The sequence below is a fragment of the Tyto alba genome, unplaced genomic scaffold, assembly GCF_018691265.1.
Source record: "Tyto alba isolate M040663 unplaced genomic scaffold, T.alba_DEE_v4.0 Super-Scaffold_18, whole genome shotgun sequence".
NCBI classification, from domain to species: domain Eukaryota; kingdom Metazoa; phylum Chordata; class Aves; order Strigiformes; family Tytonidae; genus Tyto; species Tyto alba.
This window is the reverse complement of record NW_024881280.1, coordinates 12542455-12557544: the sequence shown is the minus strand read 5'-3', so window position 1 is coordinate 12557544 and position 15090 is coordinate 12542455. Positions and strand designations below refer to the sequence as shown.

At 42.9% G+C, this 15090-nt stretch overlaps 1 protein-coding gene across 13 annotated transcripts in view; it reads left to right on the top strand.

The window, feature by feature from the left end:
• The window catches only part of TMEM229B (transmembrane protein 229B), a 323642-nt gene extending 309374 nt beyond the window's left edge, over positions 1-14268 (top strand). For 12 of the 13 annotated variants that reach the window (XM_042790970.1, XM_032984686.2, XM_032984690.2 and 9 more), the window contains one exon: positions 10516-14268. In XM_042790970.1, the coding sequence (XP_042646904.1) occupies positions 10543-11046 (504 nt within the window). In that variant the 5' untranslated portion in view covers positions 10516-10542 and the 3' untranslated portion in view covers positions 11047-14268. Of the gene's footprint in view, positions 1-6810; positions 6916-10515 lie in introns of those variants that run through there. The other variant, XM_032984684.2, reaches the window with a different exon arrangement.
• Positions 14269-15090: the final 822 nt, after the last annotated feature.

Genomic DNA, 15090 nt, shown 5'->3' with positions numbered 1-15090 from the left:
TGTGTGTTCTTCCTTGTTACCCTCTATTCTACAAATACTCTAAGGTCCTTCCATTCTGTGTTTAGATCCATCTTCTATTTTCAAGGCAAGGTTCTTGCAAGGCTTTCCCCAAATTAATTCTTACCAGGTCTCTTTTTGTGCTTTGGCTCACTGGGTCCTAGAGAAGACAACACAAATATGGTAGTAATTTTAGGAACCAAGCAAGAAAGCTCTGCTTTCTGCTGCAGCAGCTGTCTGTGTGGACTCAAATTCAAGTTTCCTTTTATCACTGTGCTTTGACCTTTTGTGACTGTGACATCTTTCTGCAGCTGGGAGTGGAAAATGTCTTCTGTGCAGATTGACGGCTGATAGGAGTGAAGAAATGAGTAGTATTTTTACCAACTTGCTGAGTTTAGGATTAGAGTTAGCAGTTCTTAAGGATTTTCTTTTCTAAGGTGGAAGCTTAATTCTTTTTTCAGGTGTTTAGCAAGTAAGTGTTATTAACATTATGCAGTTAAATTCCACGAGTGCTTAAGCAGATGTATCTTAGCTGCCTCTCACAAGAGATGGTTTATCATTTTTCAGAAGGCAGAATGTGTAGATTGGATCTGAGAGAAGAGATGAATGTGAGTAGGGTCTCAGCATGTACCACAGACATAAACTGCCAGATCTGAAAAGCGTTCTGAAGCTGTGGTATTGCTCTGTTTCATGATCTGGGCTACCTGGTGCTATGAAAGATGAATTCCTGGACTCCAGGCATTCAGAAGTGTATGAAGCATCCCTGTGCACATACATACAGACTTTTCTATCTTAAGGAACCTAAAGTCTTAGACTTCTGTTGACTAATAAATATAGGCAAGTTTTGAAAATGCTTTCCTGTATTGGAGCAGTGAATACATTGGTTTTACTGGGGAGACAGTTCAATAGAGCATGGTCATTTGAACACACTTCAGTCACAAAAGGAAATGTGGGAGAAGGGTATAAACATAATATTAAATGTCTGTACTTTCAGAGGGGCTCTGTAAAGGCTGGAACTGAGCATGCCCTGTGGAGCCATGATAAATGACTGGCAGGCTGCAGGTAGGAATTCTGAATCCATTAGTAGTGTTTGTAAAAGGTCACCTCAGCATAAAAACGAACACAGTCAAGAAGCAATTATAGGAAAAAAAATAATCCATCCGCTTAAAGTAGAGCAGAGGAGAGGACATATAAGCAAATCAATAAGGACAGCATATAAATGTGTCTATGTATCTTTATATATCTGTACATCTGAAGATAGAATTAAAAAATTATGTAGGCACAGCAGGTTGATTTGCCTTTGTTAAAGCAGATATCTGTGGTCCAGTCCATATTAGAGCGTGAGAGAACAGTCCAGTTCTGTGATAGAGAGAGAGGCAGTAAGAAGCTCAAAATGAGTTGGAAAAGAACCAAGGTGGCATCAGCTGTGGTCAGAGGAGATGGGGGGCATCCTCTTGACCCAGCTCCCTGGCTTGTGAGCTGGAGTGTATGAAGCTGCAGCTGGGAGCACGTTTTGGTTGGTAGAACAGTGCTGGGAAACACTCCTGGGACTGTACCTTAATGAGCTGACTGATTGGAAAAGGTTGGAGCTGTAGGGTACAGCAGTAAAAGCTTATGGACCAGTGCTGAGTTAAGAAATTGATGGCTGAAGAGATAAGATGCTTCTTTCAATGGCAGGCAGAAGTAGCCTGGCAAATACCGGTTCTGTGTGGGGCACAAATGTTGAGCTATTGCTTTATTTAAAAGAGCTTTTGAGTATTCAACTTGCCACCTTTCACAGGGCTGAGAGTTTCAGTCACACTCCCCTGTGGGAAAGCTCTGGTGTTGCCTTCTTGGGACATGCAGCACATAATCAGATGAATGAGTCTGACTTGAAGGGGGGTCATAAACCACTAAACATTAGAGGTTTATGGTGGATCTGATGCTTCAGGTTTACAAAAGAGAAAAATGGCAGGCATGCATAAAACAGGAAGATGGTGTGTTTGTAGCTGTAACCCAAATGCTAAGCTTTCTGATACCTTGAGGAAATAATAACACCAAAAATGTAAGCCTTCTTTTCCAAAGATGTAAATAGCAACAAAGTACCCAACGCAGTGGAGGGGTATGTCTGCTCTGTAGGATCTAGGCCCGAAAACCCAAGTTTTTGTTTAATTGTTATGCAGGACAGAGAAATTTGACTGGTTTATGCACGCAGATTTACCGCAGTGATGTGCTTACAGGCAGCTGCTGCTTTGTTTTTCTGAATTGAAATAAACCTGAACAATAGAGTATGAAACTCGCCACTAATTTATTTGCCTGTACAGTATATTTCCACTGCTGATTATGTATTTTGTAAAGCAGTGATGGCATGATTTATCCCCATGGTACACTAATCAGTGGGCAGTAGTGAGAGAAACTCTGGGAAACTGCTCAGAGGAGCTGCCTCTCCCAGCTGTAGGCATGGTTGCCTACCTGAGCATCTTGTCAGACATGGTGAGGTAGTCACTAAGATTCTGAGATGTATCTTCTTTTAGCCTTCCTTTCCAGGAGGTTTCTACCTCCGAGGACCTGTGTGAACTTGAAATTAAGAAGGTGAAGTAACCACCATCTTGGAGGCTCAACAAGGATTACTTTGGTGAAAAAGAATAATTTAGCAATCTGAGACTGCTCAGGTTTTCTCCACCAGGGATGTTAGGAGGAAACTTGAGGAATCACAGCCTGGTGAATAGCAGATAGTGCTTGGAAGGCCTGGTTCTTTCACATCTCAGCAGTAGTTTAATGTTAGGAAGGAAAATATATATATTGAGGAGGCAAAACTGTTTTCTGTAGAATTGTCATTAAGAGACTTCCAAAAGGGGAAAGAGAACAGCCCAAGGCTGCCATAAAAAGTGTTTCTGAAAGTGCTTAAAAGTGTGCTCCCTCCTGTTTTATCTGTCTTTATGCACTGCCTTCTGCTTGCAAGGTTTAAACCTAACTCAGCTTAGACTAAGATGCTAGGTTTCTTCATGGCCTGCAGCAGTTCTGTTCCTCCTAAATAAAGAGTGGCTGTAGCTGCTAGCTACGTGTGTTTCCACTATCCAGTTACCTACTATCAGTTGAATGCTGGGAGTTTATAAAGGCTTGTGCACTGGTGAAGAGTAATACAAAGAGAGGGAAGTAGTTCTTTATAGTTGTGTATATGCAGAAAGAATTTCCAGTAGAAGAAGCGGCTAACTTTCTGAAATGCTGATTTGAGCTTTACCTGCAGCAAACTAGGAGAGACTGCCTTGGATCTGTCAACAGTTCTAATTTTTTTTTTTTTTTTGGTCTTTTTACACACACTGCTGTTCTTTGCAGATAAAAGTGACTTGGATTGTGTGAGGGTATTAGCAGGCTAGGATTTTAGATACTCTTACTTCACGGCCTTTATCATAATATTTTTCTCTGCCAAGCTTCATTTTCAATGTGAAATGTGTTTGGATAATTTGTGATTTTTTTTTTTTTTTTTTTTTTGGTGCCAAATCTGGCTTTCCTCCATTGCATGCTGATTCTGACTTGTTTCTGCAGATTGTTCAGAAGAGCTGGGCTAAGCATATTTATTTGTTACTGTTACTGATACTGACCTCTCTGCGTTGTCCAAGTCAATTTATTATCTTAGTGTTGGAGTGGACTGGTGTATTTGCTTCTCATTTTGCTTCGGAAAGAAGATGGGGGCATTTGATAGGGAGAAAAAAAAGACTTTATCTGTCTGAATTTCCAAACAGTTTAAAGAAACAATGTAAGGTGGGTGACACATAATGTCTTGACCTTAAATGTTGTCTTTTTACATCTGTTGGCTCTCTAGTGACAGTGGAAAGGATATTGGCTATGGCAAAATCTTGTAAACTCTCAGTATGTTATCAGGATAAATTCTCTCTCTTCGTTCATCACTCCGGTTTGGGTTGCTTTTTCCTGGTGAGCCATGATGTGCATTATGTTCTTTGAATGTCAGATTTGCCTTAGGCAGCTAGTACAACATATTAAGCTCAAGCTTTCAAAAAGATCCATGAATTTTGATTGTCACTGTACTTGAATGCAAGGTTTGAAATGAAGGGGCCCAGCTCCCATGAGCTTACAAGCCAGGCAGTGGCCCATCAGGGAACTGTGAGTGCTCAGACCTAGGCCTGAAGTCATGGACTGTAAACTTGTGGCAGCTTTTGAAAAATGGGTTCTAGGAACTCAATTCTGCTCTCACTGCAGGGAATGAAGTCAACCTTGTCTTACTGTCCACGTTAAGATAATGGTGAATCCAGCAACTGAGCACCCAGAACTGAGGGATGGCTGATACAGATTCTCAGGCTCCCCTGGACATGCCATCTCCTTGGGGGCAGAGCTTCCATAGTGCTGGACTCTGCCACAGTGTTAGTGGGAAGCTCTGCCCGCTCCTACAGCAGGGTCCTGACTTCAGTCTCTGCTTTGTGCTGGGGCCACTTCAGGGGCACTTGGGCCCTTGCTGGGCACTTGCTTGTTTGAGAGCTGTAGTACCAGCAAATGCTGGGGACTCAGGGCAGCTTCTCCAAACAGAGGAGGGCAGCAGGGAAGGCACAGGAGTCTTCTAGTAACAGGCTTGGAAAAGGATGTGACCTTAACTGAAAGAGATGCTGGGGAGGTTCAGGGATAATACTTCTAGATGCTGAGTTTGGACTCAGTCATTTTTCACAGATTTGTCTTGCAAGTCTGCTGCTTGCTGGAGTCTTGAGGGGTCTTAACTTCTGTGAGGAACATGGAAAACATCCCTCTTGGTCACTGTAAGTAAAGAGCTGCTGCCTTAATTTGTTCTCTGTTTGGAGTGGCGACTGTGGGTGAAGGTGTGTTTGAGTAACATGATGCTACATGTGAGGCAGGGCATGGGAATTCTCAGCTTTCTGCCCTTCTGCTGCCATTCATGAGATCCATTAGTCAGAAAACTGTTCTTTAAACTAACAATGTCTTCATGTTTTGTCTTTGTTCTCTGAAAAGTCCTCCCTCCCAAGAAAACCTTACCTTTCTCCTTCCCATTGTGAAATGTTGCCTTCTGGGCAGCCCACACACAGGCATTACCGGTAAGAACTATGCTTCCCCATCTCTTTGGCTTAGTCTGGTAATTGGATTCATTTAATCTCCTTTTGTCGTCATTCTTTTTTACAGTATCCCAATTCTCTTTGGAACAGATTTGAAAGATAGGCAGGGATCAGAGGCTGCCAGCAGGTACAGAGTGAACCAGGCAAGGAGTGGCAGGGAAATGGTGTGCCTTCTAAGGGAAAGGAGCTACAGATGAAAATGAGGAGAAAATGCAGATTGGGAATGGGCTGTGCTTTCTTGTTTGGAATACAGGGTGGTGTGGGTAGATCTGAGAGGAGGGGAGACAGTGTGCATCCTGATGGAGGTGGAGTCCAGAGAGAGATGCAGCAAAACCAGATGATTAATACATTCAGAACTGACGAGAATCCCAGGGCTCCAGATCCACCCTGAAAGCACTAAGAGTAAGGAATGGACATGTGGAGACATCAGTCTGTGGCATGCTTTTAGCTTCATTGCAGGGCTTGATTAATCGATCTGCTGGAACTATTCCACACTTCAGTACAGTCAAAATTGTATTTTCTGAGCGACAGTTAATTGAGGCTCTCAGTTACCTGAAGGATGAAAATCTCCTCAGAGTTAGGACTTCAGCACATAAGTACCGCTAAGACTCTACTGCATAAATCTTTAAACACTGATGAACTAATGTCTTGGGGCCAAATCCAGCACCAGTGTCCTGTAAATCTTTACTCCTAATGGTTTGTGTGAGATTTATATGAAAATGTTGAAGCCACATTTGCAGCACATTCATTGAATGTTGTCCTTAGTTGCAAAGGCATGCCCATTTGGTGTTTACGCACAGCAAAAATTCAAAATAAGAGAAGAATTACATTTAAAAAGGTATTGCCCAAAAATGCATGTCAATTTTCATCAGCACATTCTTGTGTCTACTCTTTGTTAAAGCAGGAAAGCAGATACACATCCGATTCTCCAAATCTTAAGGAAGAACACAGTAGCTACAATGATGTGCCAATGAGAATAATTTAAAAAGTCATGAAGAATGGTTACTTTAATATAGGTACTATTTGGGTAAGAAGGGTCTGAGGAAGGAGAATATCATAAGAAGTAGAGCTTATGGTCAAGGAGTGGCAGGTGCCCTTTGCTTCAGAGTTGTGCTGCTTGCAGTCCTGTCATTTGGAGGGGCCAAAGTAGCCTACTACGTACGTGCCTTCTCTGTCTGGAGTTACTCTTTCAAATTAAAAAGTAATTATGACATGCAGCATAGGGCTATAGATGTACCTAAGGCATTTTTTAAAAATATGAACATGCATGTTATAAAGCTAAATCTTAGTAAATACTTCAAATATGAATTTGTAAAATAACAGTGCCCTAATTTTTTAACTGGCAGAAACAAAAAGGCCCTAAGAGTAAGGAACTTTCTGCAGTAGTTCAAGTTTAGCTGTGGTGAATCAAGTAGCTAACAGAATTTATAGCCTCAGGCCATTGCTAAGCAGGGGAATTGTGTCATGGAGGTTTTTTGACTGTGATTTTCTTTTATCAGCACTTAGAGTTAATTCAGAGTATCTTGACAAGGTCTCATTATACCCATCCAGAGGCTGTGAGTCTAAGTAATTCTGCTGCAGTAGAGGGAATAGAGACAATTTGTGAGAGATTTTTTTGAAGCACAGTTTGGCTCGGTAGCAGGGAAACAGGCAGAAAGCCATTGCAAAGGAGAGCTTTAAAAAAAAAAATGAACCAGGCAGTGCTCAAGAACTTAATCAGGCATGAATATGACATGCACTGATGTCTCCCCTGCAGTGCCCGGGTGTGACAAATTGCCATTATTTCTTGGTCTACCATCAACCCATTTTCCAATCACTTGCCTCTTGCCTGCCCTGGACCATGTCATCTGCAAAACCAAACGTGAGTATGGCAGTGCTCCTCTTGCACGGAAGGGTCTTGCACATGAAGCAGGGCAATCTGAGATTCATGTCCTTTCTCCTTACTTGTCCTGGTCTATCAACTTTATCTGTATCTTACCACAACGTAGGGGATGATTAATATCCACTTCAGAGTTGATATTCTAAAATATAAAAGTATCATCTTTGTGTTGTTACAATATAATTTTCATGCAGCCCTAAGTCAGAGTCCTGTCCTGATCTTCTGAACCAGGTTTTTGTAGAGAAACAGTCCTGCATACACTTCCCCCTGTTAGACCTGTGCTTGTTTGCTGTAGGTGGAGGGGCTCTTGGCCCTTGCATTGCTAGCAGCGTTATCCGCACAGGCTGGGCATCAGGGAAGGGACTGTGTGTTCCTCTGAGGCCCATGTGTGGTTTCCATAGACCTGCCTTTTTTCTCTTATCAGCAAGCTGGAAAAGAAGGTCCTACTGGAGAAAGAGGGAAAATTTCTGTGCTGGCTTAGCTCAGGTTTCCTAATAACATTGTATCAGAGTAACTGTTTCTACTTTAGGTTCTTGAAATATAATTTGCTGATGATGGAAAGCATTTTCATAGCTTTGAACTTAGAAGCTCCCTGTTTTCCACACAACACCACAGTTTGAGCAGCCTCAGTACAAGCATGGCTGTCCACGTGCAGTCTCCATGATTTGTTTGCTCTCTGCTGAGAAAATTGCGTAGGTGGCAGCTGTGTTTCTGGTGTTCAGGAAGCGACTGCCCATCCCACTGTAACTACCTCAGTGATAAACGTCATTTGTTTTCCTCAGGAGACCAAGTAGCTATCATACGTTCAGAGCTTTTTGGTCTGTATTACTGTCACTCCATTAAAAGTCTTGCCATCACCAAGTTCAGTTATCTACTTGAGGCTTTTCACAGATCTGCATCTCTTACTGAAGCCAGTTTTGGCCTTCTGTTTGAATGCTTTTCCCACTAATGTCTTGCAACTACTTTTCAGCTTGATCCTTTTATCGTTAATTGTTGTCCAATAAAACACCACTTTTCTCCTTCATGTCCCTCTTGAGACCTTCTTGTGCTGTATTGCCTACCAGGCATCAGCCAATTTGCAATTTTAATTGTTTTGTAAATGCTCGAGTGACTTGTAACCACTGCACTGTACAGTCCCCAACTTGTGCAATGATGTGCTCTAGCTTGTGGTCTCCCTAGGTATCCTCCCTCCCTTCTATGTCTTACTCTATACTTTTTGTTTTATTTTAAATGAAGTATTTTACAGGAGGAGCTGTGATTTATGAATTTGCTTAGTGCCTAGCACAATGGAACCAGTTTATGTTTGGGCTAGCACAGTTTGGCATCTGCCCTGTCTTGGCATGCTCTTTATCAGCAGGCAGCCTGTGAGGACTTTCTCAAGCATATCCTAAGAAGGAAGTTCCTATCAAGGTTGTGCTGGACTGGGCACATGACAGTAGAAGGCAAATATTGAGACAGTATCAGTACACTGATGTTTGTCTCCTTGCTGTTGTGAAAGGCTCAGGATTCGGAAGTCAACAGTGGTCTTTGCAGTAGGTTAGCTTGTATTGTAGATGTTGTCCTAGACCTGGTCTAGATTCATTTATTAGGCTTCTGGTGTAGTGACTAGATATTTTGCAAAGTGTGAAAAAGAAATAGAGAATAAATAGATAATTATTAAGTATGTGGTATAGAACCAGGAAAGAGAAGTCTTCATGGGAGAATGGAGGAATAATACGAGGATTCAAACTCCCAAGCTTATCAACTGTGCTGGCAAACTAAGTGAGTAACATTACACTGACAAACTCTCATTCTGCTCAGAGAGAAAGTTTGTAGTCCCCTTGCACATCAGCCAGCCTCTTGTGGACTGATGCAGATACCTCCCCTGCATATTTCAGTCGTGCCACCTCTACTGATGTCCTGCAGGGTCTTTTGGGACTGAACTGTTAGGGGACGTGAGGGAATTCCTAGCGACTCTTTAGTCTTTCACCTACAAGCTCACAATGTGCTGTTGAAATAGGTCTGTAGCATCTGGTGATAGTTCAGTGTCCTGTGTAAAACAGAATGTGCCATTAGGAAATGGGTCTTTGTTCAAGCACCCACATCATATGAACTGCCAAAACTTTGGTTGTTTGGGTGTCCATTTAAGAGAGAAGTGAACAGGTCACAGATACATCTCTGTCCTTTGCATTTTCAATATTCTGCTGTGAATATTCTGCATATCTTATTTATGTTCATTGTTGTAGTTCCTTTTTCCTTATAAACATTTATCTTCTCCATCTCTTACCAGAATTTTAGTCATACTGCATGTTAATACTTTGTTCAGAGAGGCACTTTGTTTACAGGGCAGGGCGGGAACAGTCTCTTTTGAGATGGCACTGGAATGACTGCACATAAGGTTAGTGTGGTCCTTTCCTAGCAGCTTCTGCCACAGAACTAACAAGTCCCTAGCAAACAAGTTAAATAGTGCTTGACGGAGAGTCAAGAAAAACCCAACTTGAAAGAGTAAGTTTCTAAGCATGAAAGAGGTCAAATTCATCCTTTGGTGTAAATCTGTAAAGCTTCAGTAAAATTATGCTTAAAATCAGTTTGTGCCGGTGGCTATGGCATGGCAGAGCAATGCTTAGGACCTTGTAAATGTCTACAAAAAGTGTAAAAACTACTTGTGCTGAAACAGTTCAGTGATAAGCAAATTGTGCCCTTTCAAAACCTCTTCACCAAGTTTCTTCCTGTAGAGACAATTAGAGTTTGTTCTCATTTCCTATTTATCATGACTAACCACCTCTCTCTATGCTCAGCTGTTCCTTTTTATTCTCCTCCTTTGTGTTTTGCTGTCCTGAAGCCAAATTTGAATGGATTTCAATGGCTCTCTTGTGCTTTTTGACTGGGTATCAGGCAGTCTGACACCATAAGAAAATTATTTTCCAAATCCTAGTGATACAATACGTGAATTCTTTAACAGAAGAAATAACAGTTTAGCTGAATAATGGGTGCAAGGTGTGGTGTCTGAAAGTGTAAAACCTCTGAAACTTTCTCCTCCAGTTCCCTTTCTGTAGCTCCCACCAAAGATCAGTTTTTCACTACAGTAAACATTTTGGCACAGAGATTGTAGGTGACAGCTGGAAGGGCCCAGGCTTTCAATGTTGTGTTCATCTAGTCTATTCCATATTAGAATCAGAAAAGGAGGGGACAGTGCTGTTTCTTGAAAAGAGCAAAAAGGTGATGTGTGCTCCTTGTGAGGTGACTGTATTTTACTACTGACTTGCAACCACCAAGTTCTTTGGCAGCTTCACTCCTGGCAAAGCCCTTGTACCTGTCAGCTCCCTCCTTATCTCCAGTGTGATACCAGCTGCATCCCGCTTCTCAGGCAGAGCAGTGTACGGGGTCTGGGCCCATTCTGAGACTCGGAGCCCAGTAAGATGCCCCCTTTCCACTTGACTTAAAATTTGCTGCAGTAAAAACGAGACAATTTAAAATGCACTTCTTCCTCAGGTTTGCCCTTTGTGGATGTTAACGAGTTTTGTGTGTGTTGCCATCTGGGGGGTAAGGATTTGTGACATCCTCACTGACTCCCCTCTCTCTCTGTCTCTCACTCCCTTTCAGAGTGCCTGCTGGGGTGTGTGCAGAAGAATGGCTGCGGCAGAACCTCTGACCGCTTTCTCCCGATGGTACCTCTACGCCATTCACGGCTATTTCTGTGAGGTGATGTTCACAGCTGCCTGGGAGTTCGTGGTCAACTTTAACTGGAAGTTCCCAGGTGTAACCAGTGTGTGGGCACTCTTCATCTATGGCACCTCCATCCTCATTGTGGAGAAGATGTATCTGTATCTCAAAGACAAGTGTAACATTTTAGTGCGCTGCTTCATTTACACACTTTGGACATACCTTTGGGAGTTCACCACCGGCCTCATCCTACGCCAGTTCAATGCCTGCCCATGGGACTATTCCCAGTTTGATTTTGACTTCATGGGCCTGATCACCCTGGAGTATGCCATCCCATGGTTTTGTGCTTCTTTCATCATGGAGCAGCTGGTGATCAGAAACACCCTGCGCTTAAGATTTGATGAGACTGCCGAGCCGGGGGCCCCCACCGTCCCCGTTGCCTTGGCCAACGGCCATGTGAAGACTGATTGAGCAGTGACTCAGAACCACACTTAGCACTCTGAGAGAGCTCAGGCCTCTACCACAGACTGCCAGCTCTGGCTCTGAGGTACTGCTCCTCGCTGTATGATAAGATTCATAAACCCCATTTTTCTAATGGGGGTGTGCATGGGATATACCAGAAAAAAAAAATGGAACCAATAGATTTTCTATGGATTTTACTCTTTGGGCTCCAAGGACCAATATCAGTTACTTGTTAGTTAGGTCGTTTCTGATTTTAACTTATTACAGATGAAAGCAGTCCTTTTGCTTACACTTCTATGTGGAGAAAGAAGATAAAGAAATGATACGATGGAAATGCATCAAAAAAAGAAAAAACCTAATTAGTGGATGGGCATGGACATGCCAGCTAAGTTAGTGATTGGCTTACTCCATTAGGCAATATTCAGGTGCTTGCTTGCAACCAATACCTCCCGTGGGACCTGAGATGCTGCAGGAACAAGGAAAATCCATCTGCTGTTGAGAAGAACCTAAGACTGGCAGTCTGTTGGGGAGGTAGATGGTGTTCCCCTCATGAGGTCCCATTGGCCTCTCCCCAGGTTCTTTATTGCACCACAAAATAATCTGGTGCTGGACATCTTGCTGAATTTATACAGATCTTGTACTTTTTGAAATCTCAGTCCTATAAATTTTTTTTTCCTTTTTTTTTTTTTTTTTTTTAAATAAAGGCCTTTTTTGCCAAGTGAATTTTACCATAATCTGTGCAATCTGAATCTTGGCAAAAGGCACAAGAAATAGCATAAGTCTTCCCGTCTCCTCTGTCCCCTCAAAGCAGACCTTGCTGAAGGGTCTGCTGCAGATTCCAGCTCCCATCTCAGCCGTGCAAATCTTGTAGACTGTACAGGCCACAAGAGTTTTCTGCCTTCTTCCCAGGGATTCCTCTGTTTCTGGTGATGGTGATGTTGATGACAGTCTGGCTGCAACCCATTGTATTTGAAGGTCAAAATCTTCATGTATCTAATATGGTGTCCAGGATTTGGTCCTCTGGCACTGACTCTCACCTTCCTTCAGCACTGGCAGGTCTTGGCTCAGTTCTGCCCAGTGTTCTCGGTGTTTCAAGAGGATTTGCTTTTTCTTCCCAAATTCTGCTTTAAATAACCAAAACCACATTGTCATGACAATAATTTGAGGCAGCAAGAGATGTGCCATGCTGCCTGATACAGTATTTAAAACAAAACAAAACAAAACCAAGCAACAAACAAAAAGTAAAGCAAAAAAACCCTCTCTGAAGAGCACTTCTTCATGCTCTGCCTGAGTGAGGCTTTGTGCTGGGAGGTGAGAGCAGCAGTGGAGAGGTGGAGTGGGACGGAGTGCTGTGGCTCTGTGGTGGAACTACCTGCACCAGGGACAGTTTGAAATTTAACCTACTGGGGACATTTGAGGAGTACAGGGAAAGTTGCTGTGCAGGGAAAGTACTTGATAGTGACAGTCACAGTTTCGTAATTTGCTCTGGCAAGTCTTAGCTTTTGAAATTAGCAACAAATATGGAGCTTCTAGCTGTCACGATGTATCTCATTCCTAACTGGTTCATGGGGAAGGTTTGCTGCAGTTGCCCTGTAGGGCCAGATTAATTTTAGGTCTTCTTCCAACATAGTCAACAGAGCTGCACCAGGGATCAATTTGGCTTGAAACGCAAACGTGTTGTAGGATTCCACTCTTGTATTGGAAGTGGCTGGGCTATTTCCGTGTGGGTCCCCTGTCTCTGACAAGGAGTGCTCAGCTGTGAAGCTGTTCCTTGCCCCAGGGTGTCCATTCCGGGGGGGAAAGGCACTCCTGGCCCTGTGAGGGGAATTGTTTGGTGGTTCTGCTCTTATGAAGGCAGTGTTAATCCTTTTTTGGATCACACGGAGTGTAATTATTTTATCCTTCCCCTACCCCTTTTCACATGGCATCCGTTGCTGGCAATGGACACATGAAAACACCGGCAGCAAGGAGTTAATCAAACCTGCCCTGGGGTACACAATGTCTCCTGAAGCACCTAGAATACTTAGGTGGGTATTTAGAGTTCCCGTTTTATAGCTCGTTAAATTAAAAGAGAACAAACACTGAACAGCTTTTTTTTTCATGCTGTGATGCCAGTGTTATGAAATCAGAGAAACAGTATGTAGTTTGTCAGCCTTGATGGCCTCAGGTGTGTAGACCCAGATGAAAGAGTCACCTGACCCTGTACCTGGGGAAAAAAGAAGAGATGAGAATTGTACATGGGATAATACAGATGAGCTCTATTGGACCAGAACAAGACTTGCAAGGTGTAGGTGAGAGTTGGGATCTCATTTTGGACCTGGTTCTGTCAGGGGCACTAAACAGTCCAAAGCTGGGTTGTCCTCTCACAGCATAGCTTAAGTGCAGTGTTGTGCTGCCTCCTACATCACCCCTGCATCATCTGAAACCCTCAGCTTCATAGAAACATCCTTAGGATCCCTGCTTTCTCCTTAGGTATTACAATACTCTTTAGAAAAGGTTAAAAGGAGTTAGCAACATGATTTGGTGATTCCCAGCTGCAGCTGGGACTAGGGGAGGAGGAGTGGCTGTCTACAGAGCTAACCTGGTGCACAGTAAGAGTCGTGTGTCTTGACTTCAGAAGGTCCCCACTAAATTAAACTGGTTTTGCTCAGTGATGTAATATTTAGATGCTCAAACTATGGAGAGGTTTCCCAGCAGCATCTAGTATCTTATTCCATTATTCTTCTTGCCTGTGCCATTGTAACAGCTATTGTAGTCTGCTTTCCTCTGATGTGTACCACCCAGCTATTGCATCTTCAAAGAGTGGTAATTTATATCCAGAAGTGCACTTTACTTGCAGGTTGCACACCAGAAACAGAAAGGGACCCAGCAAATTCTTAAATAAATTCAAATATTTGTACCTAATTCCATGTAACTAATGCAGCAGGATTAGCCAGACTTTGCCTTTCTGAGCAACATGGCTGCAGACAGAGCTTTGTCTTTTCTGCAAAATCTCCCTTTTTAATACATGTGATGCTTCTTATAACATCTTATGGAAGTGCCCAGAGCACATTACCAGGGTCTCAGTGGCAGCTCAGTGAGAGCTCGGGAGCTGGACTGAAGTTGTAGAGACATTTACGTTAAGAAGATAAAAACGCACAAGGCCTAACATTTGTTTGTACGTGTATGTTCCTCAGTAGATTAAAGTTGCCTGTTTTGAGTTCACCAGCAATAAAAAAACGTTGTGATTTATCTACCTTGTCCTAACTACAGCAAGGAGAGAGAGTGGCCCATCGCTGCTTTTCTTTTCTGGTGGGTGGTGGGATATGGACTCCAGTTACCCCAGGGTTCCAGTTTTGCCTCCCTTCTCTTGCTTATCTCCTGTACAGCCCACCCTAAAGGATCTCAAAGTACACGATAAAATACAGAGTCTGGTGTCCTGCACACCAGAGGCAGTTCAAGCATTACTGTGATGTCTGTTCATACTCGCAAAGATCTTGCCAGAGGGAAACAGTTGCTTTACAGCAGGACCAGACCATATTTTGGTCTTTAGTGTTATAATTGAGAGAAATGTGTGCGTACATACCAGGTACTATTGCACCTTTGGTCTGAGTGCATTTTGTAATTAAAGCAGAGTAATCCAGTCAAGGTTTTGACTGACTAGTCGTGTGACTATAAAAGGTAAAAAAAGGCTGCAGGGCATTAACTGCTTTGAGAATTACAAAGCGTGTGACTGAAGTCCTCCTGAGTTCAATAGCATTGCTCTGCTGCTGACTGGTTTTCTGAAACCTGCACAGAAAGGGGATTTCTTCGTTCACGGGAACTTCTGCCCTTTCTGTACTATGAATAAAACATGAGTCACCACTGTGATGTGAACTGAAACCAAATTTTTTTCTGTTTTAGTTTATCCTGGGCCCTGAATACATGCAACGTGCCCTGTATTCAAAGGGGAGGCTTGCAGACCTGAGTTCTTTGCTTCAGATCTGCCCGCAAACTGCAGCAGAACCATCTGAGGAGACTACTCTCTTCCCCTTCCTGCATGTCAGCAGCTACCAAATCCTTCTGTGGTCCATG